Source organism: Symphalangus syndactylus, chromosome 16 (genome assembly GCF_028878055.3).
Source record: "Symphalangus syndactylus isolate Jambi chromosome 16, NHGRI_mSymSyn1-v2.1_pri, whole genome shotgun sequence".
Taxonomy (NCBI): Eukaryota; Metazoa; Chordata; class Mammalia; order Primates; family Hylobatidae; genus Symphalangus; species Symphalangus syndactylus.
In genome coordinates, this window is record NC_072438.2 from 85,963,812 (window position 1) to 85,980,407 (window position 16,596).

The 16,596-nt window shown below is 44.9% G+C and overlaps 2 protein-coding genes across 4 annotated transcripts in view; one reads left to right on the forward strand and one right to left on the reverse strand.

Moving 5' to 3' along the window:
* MYO10 (myosin X) overlaps positions 1 to 16,596 on the forward strand; it is a 272,480-nt gene that overhangs the window by 187,474 nt on the left and 68,410 nt on the right. The gene's annotated exons all lie outside the window — the stretch shown is intronic.
* Positions 3,271 to 4,332, reverse strand: LOC129464737 (ADP-ribosylation factor 3-like). Of its 3 annotated transcripts, none has more exons than XM_055246116.2 (2): positions 3,727 to 4,332; positions 3,271 to 3,678 (listed from the first exon to the last, which is right to left on the reverse strand). In XM_055246116.2, exons 1-2 carry the CDS (start codon positions 4,090 to 4,092, stop codon positions 3,355 to 3,357), a joined length of 690 nt encoding a protein of 229 aa, XP_055102091.1. In that variant the 5' UTR covers positions 4,093 to 4,332; the 3' UTR covers positions 3,271 to 3,354. The 3 variants fall into 3 exon arrangements, with proteins under 3 accessions (XP_055102091.1, XP_055102092.1, XP_055102090.1); XM_055246117.2 differs by having other exon boundaries at positions 3,274 to 3,832; positions 3,944 to 4,332; XM_055246115.2 differs by having other exon boundaries at positions 3,275 to 4,332.

A 16,596-nucleotide genomic window follows, 5' to 3' on the forward strand; every position in this document is an offset into this window, starting at 1 on the left:
TCTCCTGCCTCAGCCTCCCAAGTAGCTGGGACTACAGGCACCTGCCACCATGCACAGCTAATTTTTTGTATTTTTAGTAGAGATGGGGGTTTCACCGTGTTAGCCAGGATGACCTTGATCTCCTGACCTCGTGATCCGCCCGCCTTGGCCTCCCAAAGTGCTGGGATTACAGGCGTGAGCCACCGCGCCCAGCCTCTATCTTCTTTTATGCATCTGATTTCTCTTTAGCCTTACTAAGCTTTTGACTTTGGTCTCTCGGCCCTAATGCTAGTTTGTGAATACAGTGTTCAGTGAATATAGAAGACCAAGTGCAGCTCTGCAGGGCCTGTCTCAGCCTTTGCACCCTGATGCACACCTCGGGGTCCAGACTATTTATAGGTGCTCAGTAACGTTAAGTTACTCATCATGGTACATTGTAGAAATTGCTCATGGTGTGTGAGTGCTCAGCTGTGCAAAAGATAAAAACGTATGCACCATCTTTAATCCTATTGCCACAGATTCCATTTTAGTTGATTTCATTTATTTTATTTTTCACATGCTTTTCTCTTCTGATCATCTTTGATTTGTGTAGTTGGAGGATACCCGGGCATCGCCCGTAGGTCAGTTTTGGGGTGGTGTCTTTAATGTGTATCAATCTTTTTATGCTGACATGCTCCTTCGCCCTGTCTACTTCCCTCAGCTGACCCCTTCTAGACATAGCCCCACCTCAGGTTCAGGGCCCTTTAGGAACAGCCAAGCACAGCACCAGGGGCTCATTCACAAATACTTCTTGGTCTGGAGGCTGGTGCTTCATATACAAATATCCCCATCTCCAAATGAGTATTCCCCCAAAGGGCTTTGTTATCTGCCACAATCGAGCAGGGAGTCTGGGTGTGAGGATCTGCCACATGACAAGGTTTAAACTGAAAGGTTAATTGAACATTAGATTTTAACATTGAGATGGAACTTTCTGGAATTATAGACTATTCACTCAGTCCAAACATTATTTATTGCCGTGTTTCACAGAATCTAAATTCCACAAGTGTAAAATGCATCCTTGTTTCCTGTCACTGTGGAAGCAAAGGCACCACTGATTACAGCAGAGCGCAATGATTTCTTATCACTTAGCTCTTGCTCGTTGCTTTGCAGAAAGTATGAAATGGAGGTCATTCATCTACCACAAATAGGCACCCTGCCTTTCTGTTTCCAGGCCTTTTTGCAGATAAAATAACTTTCTGTTTCACTGGTAAATCTGTAGTGTGATATTTCAACTCTGCTTAAAGGACAGCTGGACTTTATGTGAGGAGTGGTAGTAGTGTCCATAATTTGCAAAGATAGTACAAAAAGTATGATGAAATTCACTCACATCCAGGCACTGGTCGCAGCATGGTGGCTGCTTGGGTGATAATATCAGAGATGTGTGAACCAGAGCAACTCCATCTTGAATAGGAGCTGGGGAAGATGAGGCTGAAACCTACTAGGCTGCGTTCCCAGACGCAGTGATTCGAAGTCACAGGAGGAGATAGGAGGTCAGCACAAGATACAGGTCCTAAAGACCTTGCTGATAAAACAGGGTGCAGTAAAGAAGCCGACCAAAACTGACCAAAACCAAGATGGCCACAAGAGTGACCTCTGGTCGTCCTCACTGTGACATTCCCATCAGCACCGTGACAGTTTACAAATGCCATGGCAGCCTCAGGAAGTTACCCTATATTGTCTAAAAAGGGGAGGCATGAATAATGCACCCCTTGTTTAGTGTATCATCAAGAAATAACCATAAAAATGGGCAACCAGCAGCCCTCAGGGCTGCTCTGTCTATGGAGTAGCCATTCTTTTATTCCTTTACTTTCTTAATAAACTTGCTTTCACTTTACCCTACAGAATCACCCTGAATTCTTTCTTGCATGAGATCCAAGAACCCTCTCTTGGGGTCTGGACTGGGACCCCTTTCCTGTAACAACAGCATGCCTGAGACACATCCCAGTTTCAGGCATGTCCACATGGGAGCATGTTTGCATTAAGAATTGAGGAAATATGATCTAGTTCTCTCTTTTAAATGTTACATGAAGGGATCATCCTCCCTTTTCCTAAGGAGCCCTCAGAAACAGAGAATTTAATCTTTCCTTACACTTAAAGGTAGCCAGGTGCTTTTTTTTTTTTTTTTTTTTTTTTTTTTTTTTTTTTTTTGAGACGGAGTCTTGCTCTGTCCCCCAGGCTGGAGTGCAGTGACGCGATCTTGGCTCACTGCAAGCTCCACCTCCCGGGTTCACGCCATTCTCCTGCCTCAGCCTCCCGAGTAGCTGGGATTACAGGCACCCACCACCACGCCCAGCTAATTTTTTGTATTTTTAGTAGAGACGGGGTTTCACCATGTTAGCCAAGATGGTCTCGATCTCCTAACCTTGTGATCCGCCCGCCTCGGCCTCCCAAAGTGCTGGGATTACAGGTGTGAGCCATCGCACCTGGCCCCAGGTGCTTTTTTAATTTTTTAATTTTAATTTTTTTATTTTTGAGAGACAAGGTCTTATTCTGTTGCCCAGGCTGGAGCATAGTGGCACCATGATAACTTGCAGAAGCCTTGAACTCCTGGGCTCAAGCGATCTCCCGCCTCAGCCTCCCAAGTAGCTGGGAGTACAGGCATACACCACCACTGGGCCTGGCTAATTTTTTAATTTTTCATAGAGACGAGGTCTTGCTGTGTTGCCCAGGCTGGTCTCAAACTTTTGGCCTCAAGCGATTCTCCTGCTTTGGCCTCCCAAAGTGCTGGGATTACAGATGTGAGTCACCGTGCCTGGTCTGCTTTTTAATTTTTGTTTTTTAAGCCCTTACTGTTCATGGGAAAGGTCTTTTTTTTTTTTTTTTTTTTTTGAGATGGAGTCTCGCTGTTGGTCCAGGCTGGAGTGCAATGGCACGATCTTGGCTCACTGCAACCTCCACCTCCCCCAGGTTCAAGCAATTCTCTTGCCTCAGCCTCCAGAGTAGCTGGGATTACAGGCACCCGCCACCACTCCCAGCTAATTTTTGTATTTTTAGTAGGGACGGGGTTTCACCATGATGGCCAGGATGGTCTCAAACTCCTGACCTCAGGTGATCCACACGCCTCTCTGCCTCCCAAATTGCTGGGATTACTGGCGTGAGCTACCGTGCCCGGCCTGGGAAAGGTCTTCATTGTAAAGAATGAAATCTGCATTTCTGCATCTTCCATTCGCTGCTCTTCTTCTGACCATTTGAGATTAACGTGAAAATGTCAGGTATTCATTCATAGGAGTGTGTCAAATATTTTTAAGCTCTTTTTTTTGTTTGTTTGTTTTTTGTTTTTTGTTTTTTTTTGTTTTAAATCCAGTAAATTGCAATGACTCATCATCAGGACAGCAATTAGGGATTGGTCATATAGGTGGACAGGAAAAACGAGGGGAAGCAGGGGAGGCAAGGCTCTTGCTGGGCATGCGGACATGATACCCAGGGCCCTGGCCACACTTGCAGTGGAGAGGAAGGGGTAGGACTGGGGCAGGGTGACAGTAAGTACGTCAGGGGTGGGTGGGGCGCTTGGTTAGGGCTGTCCGGCTCTCGCTTCTTGTTTTTGAGCTGATTGGCCAGCCAGTCCAGGCCTTCGTACAGCCCGTCCCCGCTGGTGGCACAGGTGGCCTGAATGTACCAGTTACGGTGACGAAGGGAATGCAGGCCCAGCTTGTCTGTGATCTCAGCAGCGTTCATAGCATTAGGCAGATCCTGTTTGTTTGCAAAGACAAGGAGTGCAGCATCCCGGAGCTTGTCCTCCGCCAGCATTCTCATCAGCTCTTCCCGGGCCTCATTTACTCGCTCCCGGTCATTGCTGTCGACCACAAATATCAACCTTTGGGTGTTCTGGAAGTAGTGTCCCCAGAGGGGTCGAATCTTGTCCTGGCCACCCACATCCCACACTGTGAAGCTGATGTTCTTATACTCCACTGTCTCCACATTGAACCCAATGGCAGGGATGGTGGTGACGATCTCCCCCAGTTTCAGCTTGTATAGGATGGTGGTCTTTCTTGTGGCATCCAGGCCCACCATCAGGATGCGCATCTCCTTCTTCCCAATCAGGCTCTTGAGAAGGTTTCCAAAGATATTGCCCATGATCACAGCAGCTGCTTTCTGGGGTCAGTGGGGCCCAAGTAGGGGCAGTGGCAGTCTGGTTTTGGCCTGGTCCCTCGTATGAAAGACTTGATCCTGTTCCGGCTATCAGCTGTGCCGCTGCGGCCGCCACCTCTGCCCCGCAGGTTCCACTCCGCTCCCTCTGGCTCCCCAAGCCGACTTCAGCCCGGCTGCTGCCCTGGCCCACTCCCCGGCTCCCTCCTTCCTTCCCTCCACCTAGCACCGGAACTAAGCTCTTAATAAGAATACATTTTCCTGCTCCAGTAAACAGCCTCTGAGCATAATTTTATCTCGGAATTTTTGTTTAAACATCAACACATTATGCAATACCATCTCAAAGCTCTTGTGGGCGATTAGGAGTGTTTTTTTTTTTTAGAGCTTTGCCTGCCTTTTTGCTGCCTGTGTTTGCTTTCATGTTGTTTGTTTTTATTTTCTGTTTCATCTTTTGTGACTGTTTTCTCACAGCTGCATTGACCACTACCCTACCTGTTCCCCAGCCCCAGCCACCGCTCCCTCTGCAAGCCTGCTTAGTTACCCGCAGGGCCTGGGTGACTCAGTCCTTCATGTCCTGCACCAAGGGCACAGGAAGCCCTGCGCCATGCCTGCTGAGACCCAGGGTGTCGGGGTGCTCTGGGTCTAGCACATTATGATACACCATAATCCCGTTGGCGTGGGAAGGGTATCGCACAGCCACCCAGGTGCAGAGGAGCCCATGAAGCCACCGATGCAATAGATCAAAGGTGCGCACCTAGGTTTGGTTCAGGCCTCATCACTACACCTTGTGTGGCTGTGTTTAACGTGTGTGTATTGACAGTACCTACTAAGGAGGGCGGTTATTGTATTAAGTGAGGTCATGGGGACATGGTACAGCTACATGTTACTGTGTATGTAAAATAATACGTACTTACCTTGTATGTTTATATTTTTACCACTTATTTTGTCCTAACAAGTTTAATCCCAAATGTAAGCTGAGTCACAGGAAAATCTAACTGTTTTAAGAGCTTTTCTCTCTTAAGTTTTAAGTCACTTCTGACAGATTGTCATAAGGAGCCTTAAAAAAATTTTTCCTTTAGTCTTTGGCATTGTTACGGGATGGACATTTTTATCTTGATTTTTAACATTAATAGACTTTTTTTAAAGAACATTAAAAAATTTACAGAAAATGTGAGCATATACTACAGACCGTTTCTACACTTCCCCCCTCCACCACCATTTTCCCTTTTATTAATATCTTGTACTAATGTGGTACATTTGTCATAATAAAGCAGTATTGCTGCATCATTATTGAAGTCCAAAGTTTACATCAGGAGTCCCCCGTCTGTGTTGTATGGTTCTTTGACTTTTGACAAATAAGTACTATGTCAAAATGCAAGATGTTTATTATCAGTTCATAATGTGACAAACATTTTTTTCCAGGTCATTTTCTATAAGATTGGGAGGTTCTGATTCCCTGGTCAAAGGGTGAAACATTGAGAATGAAGTTTCTTTCTTTTTTTTTTTTTTTGAGATGGAGTCTCACTCTGTCACCCAGGCTAGAGTGCAGTGGTGCAATCTCGGCTCACTGCAACCACTGCCTCCCGGGTTCAAGCAATTCTCCTGCCTCAGCCTCCCGAGTAGCTGGGACTACAGGTGTGCACTGCCACGCCTGGCCGATTTTTGTATTTTTAATAGAGATGGGGTTTCATCATGTTGGTCAGGGTGGTCTCAAACTCCTGACCTCCGGTGATCCACCCACCTTGGCCTCCCAAAGTGCTGGGATTACAGACATAAGCCAGCGTGCCCAGCTGAGAATGAAGTTTCTGTTGCTCACTATAGAAATGGTGAATGATATGGACAAGACTAATGGAAGAATAGAGAGGGCAGAAGCATCAACTCGCAAGTTAGGACTTTTTAGAATTATCCAGGTTGTCAGCCCCTTTCGCTCCTCTGTGCATTTGGTTAGCCTTTGGGAATGGTTCCGTTTCCTCTGTGTACTTACTGGAAAGTACCTCGTTGACATTCCATAATCCTTCCTGGTGTTTTGTTTTGTTTTGTTTTGTGGTGGAGTTTTGTTCTTGTTGCCCAGGCTGGAGTACAGTGACACAGTCTCTGCTCACTGCAACCTCCGTCTCCCGAGTTCAAGAGATTCTCCTGCCTCAGCATCTCAAGTAGCTGGGATTACAGGCATGCCCCACCACGCCCGGCTAATTTTGTATTTTTAGTAGAGATGGGGTTTCTCCATGCTGGTCAGGCTGGTCTCGAACTCCCGACCTCAGGCAATCCGCCCGCTTCAGCCTGCCAAAGTGCTGGGATTACAGGCTTGAGCCATCGCGCCTGGCCTTTTTATGTATTTATTTATTTATTTATTTATTTTTGAGACCGAGTCTTGCTCTGTGTCACCCAGGCTGGAGTGCAGTGGTGTGATCTCAGCCACTGCAGTGTCCGCTTCCTGGTTTCAAGCAATTCTCCTGCCTCAGCCTCCCGAGTAGCTGGGATTAGAGGCACCCACCACCATGCCTGGCTAATTTTGTATTGATGGGATTTCACCATGTTGGCCAGGCTGGTCTCGAACTCCTGACCTCAAGTGATCCACTCACCTAGGCCTCCCGAAGTGCTGGGATTATAGGCGTGAGCCACCGTGCGGGCCCTTCCTGGTTTTTTGATTGCCACTCATGTCCGCTGTTGTTTTGACTGTCTCCTGCACCTGGAGCACCCATTGCCAGCATCTTTGACTTTTGAAAACATTTCATACAGAAAACCTGTAAAAAGCTGCCTTTTTACCTTTGGAGGAAATTTTAGTAAAGGAAGCATTTAAAGCAACCATTCTTCTCCCTAAACAAAACAATCCCAGTAAACCCCTCAGTGGTCACTTCCATCCTGTTTACCAAGTTGTCATGGAAACTATTCATCAGAGCTCTGTAGAGATCAAGATAAATTGCAGTGAGTGAAGCTCAGCACCAGCAAAGAGTGCTGTTCTTGTTCTCTGGGTGGATTTTCCAAGATCACAACTAAACTGCTTGATTTTGTCCTGGGACTTTTTTTTTTTTTTTTTAAATTATTGACTTTTAAAATCAAGAATCTTTGGGCCCTGAAATGTAATTACACATTTGTTGATGCATGCATGATGGTTAGTTTGCCCCTGCAGTCCAAAGTGTCTTCAGCAGTTTCTATCACGTCAGCCTCGCCAGGCTGGACTTCCTTTGAGTAGAATCAGGAATGAATTAAGCAGCACAGCCCGAGACACACCACATAAAAGGCTGGGAACACCAGCCAGCCAAAGAAAGCCCATTTTTGTGTCTGTCAGCTTAGATGCTCTTGCCCGGACTGCTAAAGATGCAGCCATTTACAGTGGACAAAAACTGAAGGGGTGAAAGAAAACCCAAGGTAGGGATTTTTCTCTTTCTTGTTCTGCTTAAAAGTTTCATGTAACTTGCCATGATGATGGTATTGTAAAACTGCAGAGATCATACACGGGGAACAGATTTTGCTGTTTCTCCAGGCACGGAAGTGTTTACAAGTGGGTAAGTGCCGATTTTGATTGCATGTACAAGTTTGAACTACAAATTTTTTTTTTGTAAAAATGAAGGGCACAATTCACTGATCAGTTAAGGCGTTGATAATGCAACATATTTTCATATGGAATTCACCTTTTATAGGAAAAATTCTTTTTTAATATTAGGTTGAAGGGGGAAATTGGTGGTTTCTTTTGTTTGAATTTTTTCCAAAGTATTTTTCTTTAAGAGTTTATACACTGCAGTCATCCAGCTTTTCCCTGCCTCGTGCTTTATAGGAACCTTTAAAGAAATCTGCACAAGAATAATCTTTTTTAATCCCATTATAAACCTGTTCATACGCAAGTATGGAAATGTGAGAAGTTATTAGAGTTGAATGGTCATCTGTTGAATATCATGTGCTTATTTCACACAAGCACACACATGTTGGAATTTTGCAATTGGCCTGGAAAAACCTGATGAGGCATATTCTGTTGGGATTCCCTTTACTCCCCGAAGTAGAGGTCCCCAAAGAAAGAACAAAATAAAGAGTGACTGAAATGCTAATCTCAGCCTCCACCCCATGGAGGAATGGTGTTCAGCTGATGTCTATTCAGTTGCTAAATGTGCCCTGGAAGGGAGATGTTTTCATTGTGAAAGTGGTCTTTCATATTAAATCGAGTTACATTTAAAATGAATAATCACGTGGCTGACTGCTACTAGGCTAAATCTGCTTTCGTCGCATATATAAGATTTCTGATGCTAAGCGAAAACCAAGTATGAGAATATTGGGTTTTTTTTTTTTTGCCATCAATTTTTGAGAGTAATTAATCTGACACACACTTATTACCCTCATAAGAAAGAGGCAAAGGTAAGTCGTCTGTGGGAAAATGCCACATGTTTTCTACCTCTCTTACAACGTTAAACTGGTTTTCTCATCCCTCGCTTCTGTTTAGTTTACATACGTGGGTCCTCAGGTGCGGAACCGCATTGCTGCTTACGAGAGGGCTGGAATGATGGAATACAGAAGTGCTTCCCTCTCTCTGCTGAATGCGTTGGTGGCTGAAGGATATGTACGGGAAGGTGGTGCAATTAGAGAGGCGACCCCAGTCGGTCGGCTTCCCTCCCGGGAGGTGCCAACTGCTAAAATGGGTTGTACCTAATTGCAGCTTCCACCACTGCATTTTTACTTTGGCTTATCCTGATGAACTTACCGAATCATGTCCAATCTGAATGGCACTCCTGCTCCCACTTTGAGCAAATCCCTTCCCTCCCCCACCTCCCCCCACCTCCCACCCCTGTCCGTCTAGCTCATGCAGACTGAGATATTTTTTTTTTCCCCTCTAAGCATTAGCCGCCCTGAATTAACATTTTCACAGGCAGCCCCCTCAGTGTGTGCTTTCTGGTAGTGACTTTGTTGTAAAGCTCACTTTGCTCCCCCAGCAGCTACAAAGGACCAATTCCCAAATCCCCATCAGCCTCCCTCCCAGCTGTCACTCCCTTGGAAGACTCTGGAGCAGAGGGGCCACGTTTGAGATTGGAGACCAGAGGTTAGGGGTGGACTGCGGTTCTCAAGATCAGGGTCTGAAGCTCCCCTGGGTCTTCTCTCATCTGTGCAGATGGTCTGCTCTGCTTCATTAGCTCTTCAGCACTTCACTCTGTTCTTCTTCATCCTAGGGGTACTCCTTGTTTTTTTCTCGGGCAGGTTCTTTCTCTGACCCTCAAAAATATGCAACAAAGAATAGGGACAATAATAAAAACACCACCGCATTAGATGCTGGGGTTTGCATTCACCCCTCCTCAATATAAAGACGATTCTTGCTGATTATAAAATATTTCGGAAATATGTGAAATGTTTTAAAACTTAGTTACCCATAATTTTACCAGCCAGAGACAACCCTGTTTATATTTGTTGTGTATATCCTTTTTTTCCCCTTAAATTGGGATCATAGGTTACCTTAATTTTGTAACCCACTTTTTTTTTAACTTAATAAATCTTGAAACATTCTTATGCATTTTTTCATGACTATAAAATTCTGTCAGTGGCTATACTTTCAAGTCAGATTTCTATTATTGGATTGTTTATTTGTTGTTGCAAATAATGGTGCTGTATTTTTCATGTGCACAAATACTTTCTCCTTAAGGTAAATTCTTGAAAATGTATTTGCCAATCAGAATATGCACATTGTTATGACTTTGATGTATATATAGCCAAACTGCCCTCATTAAAGCCAACAGCAAACAAGATATATATATATCCAATGTATATAACAACGAATGTATAGCTTTAATATATAAAGAGCCTTCACGAATCACTAAGAGAACATGTTTTAGTAGAAAAATGAGTAAAAAACATAAGAAATTTGCAGAAGGTGAAATATAAAATTACTTGAAGTTCTCAACAGCATAATCAAATAAATGAAATTTAAAATGAGATACTTTTGCCAGTGTGAGGATTGAATGATTTAATGGTTTTATGTTTTTTTTTTTTTGGGTGTGGGGTGGACATGATTATGTTGCCCAGGCTGGAGTGCAGGGGCTATTTACAAGCACAATCATAGCACACTACAGTCTCAAACTCCTGGCTGCAAGAGATCTCCTGCCTCGGCATTGGAGTAGGTGGGGTTATAGGGGCACACCACTGCTCCTGGCTCTTTGTTGCTTTTTAATAACACTTCTCAGTTTCTGTGACTATTTTAAGAAACTGCCATTAATGGATTCTGCTGCTGGGAGTATAAATTGTTGCAACCTTTTCTGAAGAACGATTGCATTTTTTTTTTTTTTTTTTGAGATAGAGTCTCCCTTTGTTGCCCAGGCTGGAGTGCAGTGGTGCAAACCTGGCCCACTGCAATCTCCGCCTCCTGGGTTCATGCAATTCTCCTGCCTCAGCCTCCTGAGTAGCTGGGATTACAGGCATGCACCACCACGCCCAGCTAATTTTGCATTTTTAGTAGAGACGGGGTTTCACCATGTTGGCCAGGCTGGTCTCAAACTCCTGACCTCATGATCCACCCGCCTCGGACTACCAAAGTTCTGGGATTACCGCCGTGAGCCACCATGCCCGGCCCCTTTTGTTGTTGTTGTTGTTTTTTTTTTTAACTTTGTCTTGCCTCCCTTGGGAGCTGAATGATTATATAGATATACATACACATACACCTGCTGAAAAGGGAGAAGTGAGGGTGAATAGGAACTTGACTGGGTTCCCTCACCTTGAGCAATCTTCTTCTCACTGCTAAACATTTCCAAAAAGAGTCTGTGACTATTTTCTTCTTTCTAATGCCAGGCAATCAAGGCTGCACTTGCTACCCTTCTGCAGGAAGCTTCCCAGCACAGTTTCTCTCTGCCCTGCCTCTTAATCCCCACCCCCTGCTCCCAGGCCTGGGACACTGCTAACCACCCCTCCTTCCTGACACCTCTCTGACCACCCCTCCTCCTCTTGACTGGTTCCTCTGGAGGTAGGCATGGCTTCGGGTTCTGCCCCCAGCTTCTCACTTGCTGGGCTCCAAAAGAAACACTGGCTTCTCCCCTTCAGCTCCAGGCTAGGTGAGTACCTCTCCCCTGTGTATTTCCACCTCAAAACCCTCCTCTAAGCTTTGGCCTCATCGTCTCCCTTAATTTTGTAACTTACTTGATTTTCCTAGTTTTCTAGATTTTCTAGTTGTGTGCGGCTCTGCTTCACCCGTTCAGCACTTTGAACTGAAATGTGTCCGTAATTAAACTTCACATCCTTTTCTTTCCGCGTCAGCTATCTCTCAAATGGATGATTCTTGCTTAACCCTTTTCCTATGTATCAGGATAAGTCAGGGTTCTTGGCCTTGGCAGTGCTGGCATTTTGAGCTGGACAGTTTATTCTTTGAGCTTTGAAGGAGGCTTCAAAGCAGCGCTGGCATGTACCTGCTAGACGCCAGTAACACTCTCCTCTCTCAAGGTCTCCAGACTTTCCCAGGTGCCTCCCAGGGGGCAAAACCACCTCCCCTTGAAAACCACTGGGCTGTCGATGCTGGTGATTTCTTGGTTTTTATTCTTATTTTTTATTTGCTGTCAATAAAAACGGCATCTACATACAAGTTAACTTGTTATAGCATTTGTTATTGCTTTTAACCGTGTGTCTTACTATTCAACTAAAATAGAAAATGGTATATCGTTTCACACTTAGTCATTCAGTTAAATGTCTATTTTGTTTCCATTTTTAGTAAGTCGTGTTAGGAGATGTGAAATGGTGGTGGTGGGCTTAGTATCAGCGCGTCCTGTGTCATTGTGTAACTGCTGTATACTAGCCACTGTCTCAGATGAATGGCTGTCCTAGTTTCAGCCACTCTGAAAGGATAAAACAGCTCATTAAAGTGTGCCAGATGCTTCATTTGTCAGTATTTCACTTAAAAGGGAATACTGTTTGGCTTTGGAATTCTGTAATATACCCAAAGTTTGCCTCTACAAAATTAAAGTGGTCCTGTTAAAGATACAGTAACATCTTTCCCCTCACCCTCCACATTTAGGATGGTGAAAAATTCACTAGCAAACCAATGTTTTAGACCCTATTTAGTGATTTTTTAAGAAAGAACTCTTCAGATAAATAAGAATATGAAGTAAGAGTATGCATAATAAGTTTGAATAACTGAGATTTCAGCTTTTAGCCATTTGGCAAAAGACCATGATTTGAATATGAAATCTTGTAGGCATACTTTGGTCGTGTTTTCTTATGGGACCACAGAAGTTTAAATATGGTTATTATAACACATAAGTAGGGGTCTACGACAAATTTTGCTGAGCTAAAACAAATCCCCTTTGCTGAGCCAAAACAAATCCCGCTGGATTATGAAGCCCAAATGTAAGGCATTGTTACTATGTTAATTGTGGTTCGAGGAATTGCAGAAGGAAAATTAGCCTACCACGTTCTGTTTCTTCTTTTCTTTTTCTGGTATTGACTCTGAAATGTTGGCCTATGCATTTGATTCACTGACTGCATGGCATCGCTTCCAGTAAAGCTTGAGCTAGTCATTTTACATTGGACCACAAGTGTACAGAGTTGCAGCTCTTAGAGGCTTTTAATCAGAGGTACCTTGCAAATTAGGGAAATAAGGTCCTGTGCAGAAGTGGAAGGGCAGGTTGGACCTGGTCGTGACATCATTTGACTGGGATTTCCAGGCTTCTAACACAGCCTGTGAGCACGCAGGAACAAAGAGGTACAACCTCTGAAAACTGTGGAACTGACCCTCTCTCAGAGCAGCCATTGTTTGCAGCGCTGTTGCATCAGCAGATGGGCCACTTCTATTCAGTTGCTCCTGCTATCTGGGGCGTGCTAGAGGCATTTCCTGGTTTACATAAACTCTGGGGCTCTGCCAACGTCCTTAGAGTTCAAGCCTTTCCCTTCTCATGCTCAATTAAAATAATCAACTACAGTACAATCGCCGCTTGTTCTCCACTTCTCACCTTGCCTGCTCACAGCACATCCATTCTTCTTGTTCCAGCATGTTGCTACAAAGTAGTTAGATGATAGAGAAAGCAGGTTGGGAATTTTCAGAGACTCTATAGCAACTGGCCTGGATGCAAAGGCTTTTTTTGTTCTTTGTCCTGGTCGTTTTGGTAAATGTGTAGTGGCGCATGTGAGGCATAGATTGTGCTTTATTCGGTGCTGTGGGGAATAGAAACTAGCAGCAGTACCTGGAAAGGGGCCCTGATCTGCGGGTGTGGGTGAGTAGAGATTCTTCAGTTGAGATTTAACTCTAGTGAGGGTTGGGTGCAAAAATGTAGGAAAGAGTGAAGAGATGAGCAGCTCATGTCTAAGTTTTTTCTGTTTCTGTTCCTGTGTCACAGACCAGCCTCAGACCATAGTTCATGATGCCAGGACATTGATGGAGTTGAATGCGGAGACAGACAGGGAGGATTTTTTAGAGTGTCTGCCAGTGTGTAATGTGTCATAATAGCATTTTCTGGGTTTGGGTTTTTTTGTTTGTTTGTTTGTTTGTTTTGAGGCTCTGTCGCCTAGGCTAGAGTGTGGTGGTGGGATCTCGGCTCACTGCAGCCTTGACCTCCTGGGCTCAAACAGTCCTCCCATGTAGCTGGGGCCACAAGTGTGCACTACCATACTCAGCTAATTTTATTTATTTTTGGTGGAAATGGGGTCTCCCTATATTGCCCAGGCTGATCTCGAACTCCTGGGCTCAAGCAATCCTTCTGCCTCAGCTTTCCAAATTACTGGAATTACAGGCGTGAGCCACTGCACCTGGCCTCATGGTAGCATTTTTAAACAGCATTCACCAGTGTGGCCTGGTCCCACGGTTTTCTCATGTAAATCACAGAATTTAGACTCTGCCCTACAGCTCTCTCCATTAGCCTCATGACTCTATAGCAATTCATTAACCTGGGCGTTTTTCTACCTATTCCAGGGCTAACAGCATAAGGTTTTCCTCTCAAGGAACAAGTTGATTTGTTGCTGTTTGCTCAGTGAATAAAAGCAACCTCTCCTTTAGACAATTTATGGCAAACAAGATGATAAAGCAAGTTACTCTTTCAACATTTCTGGAGTAAAATGATGAATGAGGCTGTCCTGGGAGGCCACACATCATGGTGGACCAAATGAGGTTTTAACACGGATCCAGCCTGCCTTTTACCAGCCACAGGTCATTGGTGTGTCGCTTTAGTTTTCTGTTCTCCCATCAGGGAAGGGAGTACAGAAGCCACCCTTTGTAGGGTAGGTACAAAGAGGAACTGTGAGCAAGTCTATAAAACTCCTGGCTCAGACTCCGGCACGAACGGAGACACCACTGATGGCCGTGGTGACTGATAAATGGCAGTCATAGTCATCATTATGGAAAGAAGTGGCATTGGAGTCTTTTTTTTTTTTTTAATTTAATCTAATTTTTTTTTTTGAGACGGAGTCTCGCTCTGTTGCCCAGGCTGGAGTGCAGTGGCGCAATCTCGGCTCACTGCAAGCTCCGCCTCCCGGGTTCACGCCATTCTCCTGCCTCAGCCTCTCGGAGTAGCTGGGATTACAGGTGCGCGCCACCACGCCCGGCTAATTTTTTGTATTTTTAGTAGAGACGGGGTTTCACCGTGGTCTCGATCTCCTGACCTGGTGATCCGCCCGCCTCGGCCTCCCAAAGTGCTGGGATTACAAGTGTGAGCCGCCGCGCCCGGCTGGAGTCTTTTTTATTTTTTATTTTTTTTTTGAGACAGAGTTTTGCGCTTGTCACCCAGGCTGGAGTGCAATGGTGCAGTCTCGGCCCACTGCAACCTCCGCCTCCCGGGTTCAAGTGATTCTCCTGCCTCAGCCTCCCAAGTAGCTGGGATTACAGGTGCGCGCCACCACGCCCGGCTAATTTTTGTATTTTTAGTAGAGACGGGGTTTCACCATGTTGGCCAGGCTGTTCTTGAACTCCTGACCTCAGTTGATCCGCCTGCCTTGGCCTCCCAAAATGCTGAATTTACAGGCATGAGCCACCATGCCCAGCCTGACATCGGGAGTCTTGATAGAGAACTCTGGTGTTCACTGTGTGGCTCTCCCAGCAAAAAACAGGTGTGTTCATGTCTTCTTGTGATCTGTCATTTGAACGTGGGCACCATTGACTGAACTCAGCAGCACATCGCCAGGTAGAATTTGTGAAGACGTACGTTCATTTTGGGGTAGGCGTGGGGAAAAACAAATTCATGGAAGCAATATGGTCAGAACCCTGAAAGCCGTTCTTTTAAGTCGAAAGATGTGGTAGATGTTAAGTAAAGCAAATTGGATCGCTGAAGGAAGCGGATGAAATGCGTTAGTCAGGACGGGTGAGGAGAAAGCTGTCACTCATGAACAGCCTTCTGTCTGCTGCTTCTTGGATTTAGGAGCATATACTCCTTTGTTTTCTTTCTTACTTTTTTTCTTTTTTTTTTTTTTTTTTTTTTTTTGCATCCCTTTTATTTTTAACATTGTGCTTAATCTGTGGAATAGTCTTCAACTTAAAACTCTTTCATACGAATTCTCAGGCACTCCTATCTTGGAGAAAGCGTCAGGCTGCCCCTGAAGCCAGCCTGGCATGTCACACATTGGACCCTTTTCTGCTGGTAGCAGGAGGGAGGTACTTAACAGTTAAGCAGTTCGAGTCACCCAGCTCAGAAGCCTGGACTCCCCGCCTGGATGTGGATGCTGCGATGCTGAGCCGTCAACTCGTGGCGCCCACCGCCCGGAGTCCAGCCTGGAGAGTCCTGAAGAGGCCCCGGGATGGGAATAACATGGCCTTTGAGTGCTGCCTGACCTCCCGTTTCCTAGCAACTCCCAACTGCTCGATGGGATATTTTGTGGCGTTTCTAATTTATACTTAACAGATATTGGCTGTGATCTAAGGCTGGCTAATTTCCCATTATGACTTTCAGGCAACCACTTTAATACATGAATAAGCAAGAGAAAGAACTCCTAGGATGCGCAGCTCACCAATACCCTCTTCCCACCAGGCCTTCCTTCCTTCTGGAAAGCAGAATTACCAAGGACTTGCCAATAAATTACCATTTATCTCAGAGCAGACGGCATTGAGCAATTTTCAAGGAAAATTCTCCATGTGACTTTTTTTTTCTTCTGGTATCTGAGTATATATTCATGAATATTTATAAATCAGCTATATCTATTATCAAAGAAGTAACTCTTTTCTTAGCAGTGTTTTTAATGAAATGAAGAGGGCTGACTTGATCTCAGTTTCTTCCTGTAGAAATGGGATGATGGGGTGGGGTGATTTCTCAAGCCCCTTCCAGCACTCCACTAATATAAATCTGATGACCTTGTGGTCTTTTTAATATTTGGCATCTGTTTGGTGACTAGATGTTTAACTCAAATTTTTCTGTGTGTGTGTGTGTGTGTGTGTGTGTGTGTGTGTGTGTATTTTTGTTGTTGTTGTTTTGTTTTTTCTGAGATGGAGTCTTGCTCTGTCACCCAGGCTGGAGTGCAGTGACGTGATTTCAGCTCACTGCAACCTCCACCTCCCGGGTTCAAGTGATTCTCCTACCTCAGCCTCCTGAGTAGCTGGGATTGCAGGCACCCGCTACC

Coding starts and splice junctions, on each gene's coding strand:
- LOC129464737 (XM_055246115.2), bottom strand. CDS start 4,092: ATGGGCAATATCTTTGGAAACCTTCTCAAGAGCCTGATTGGGAAGAAG.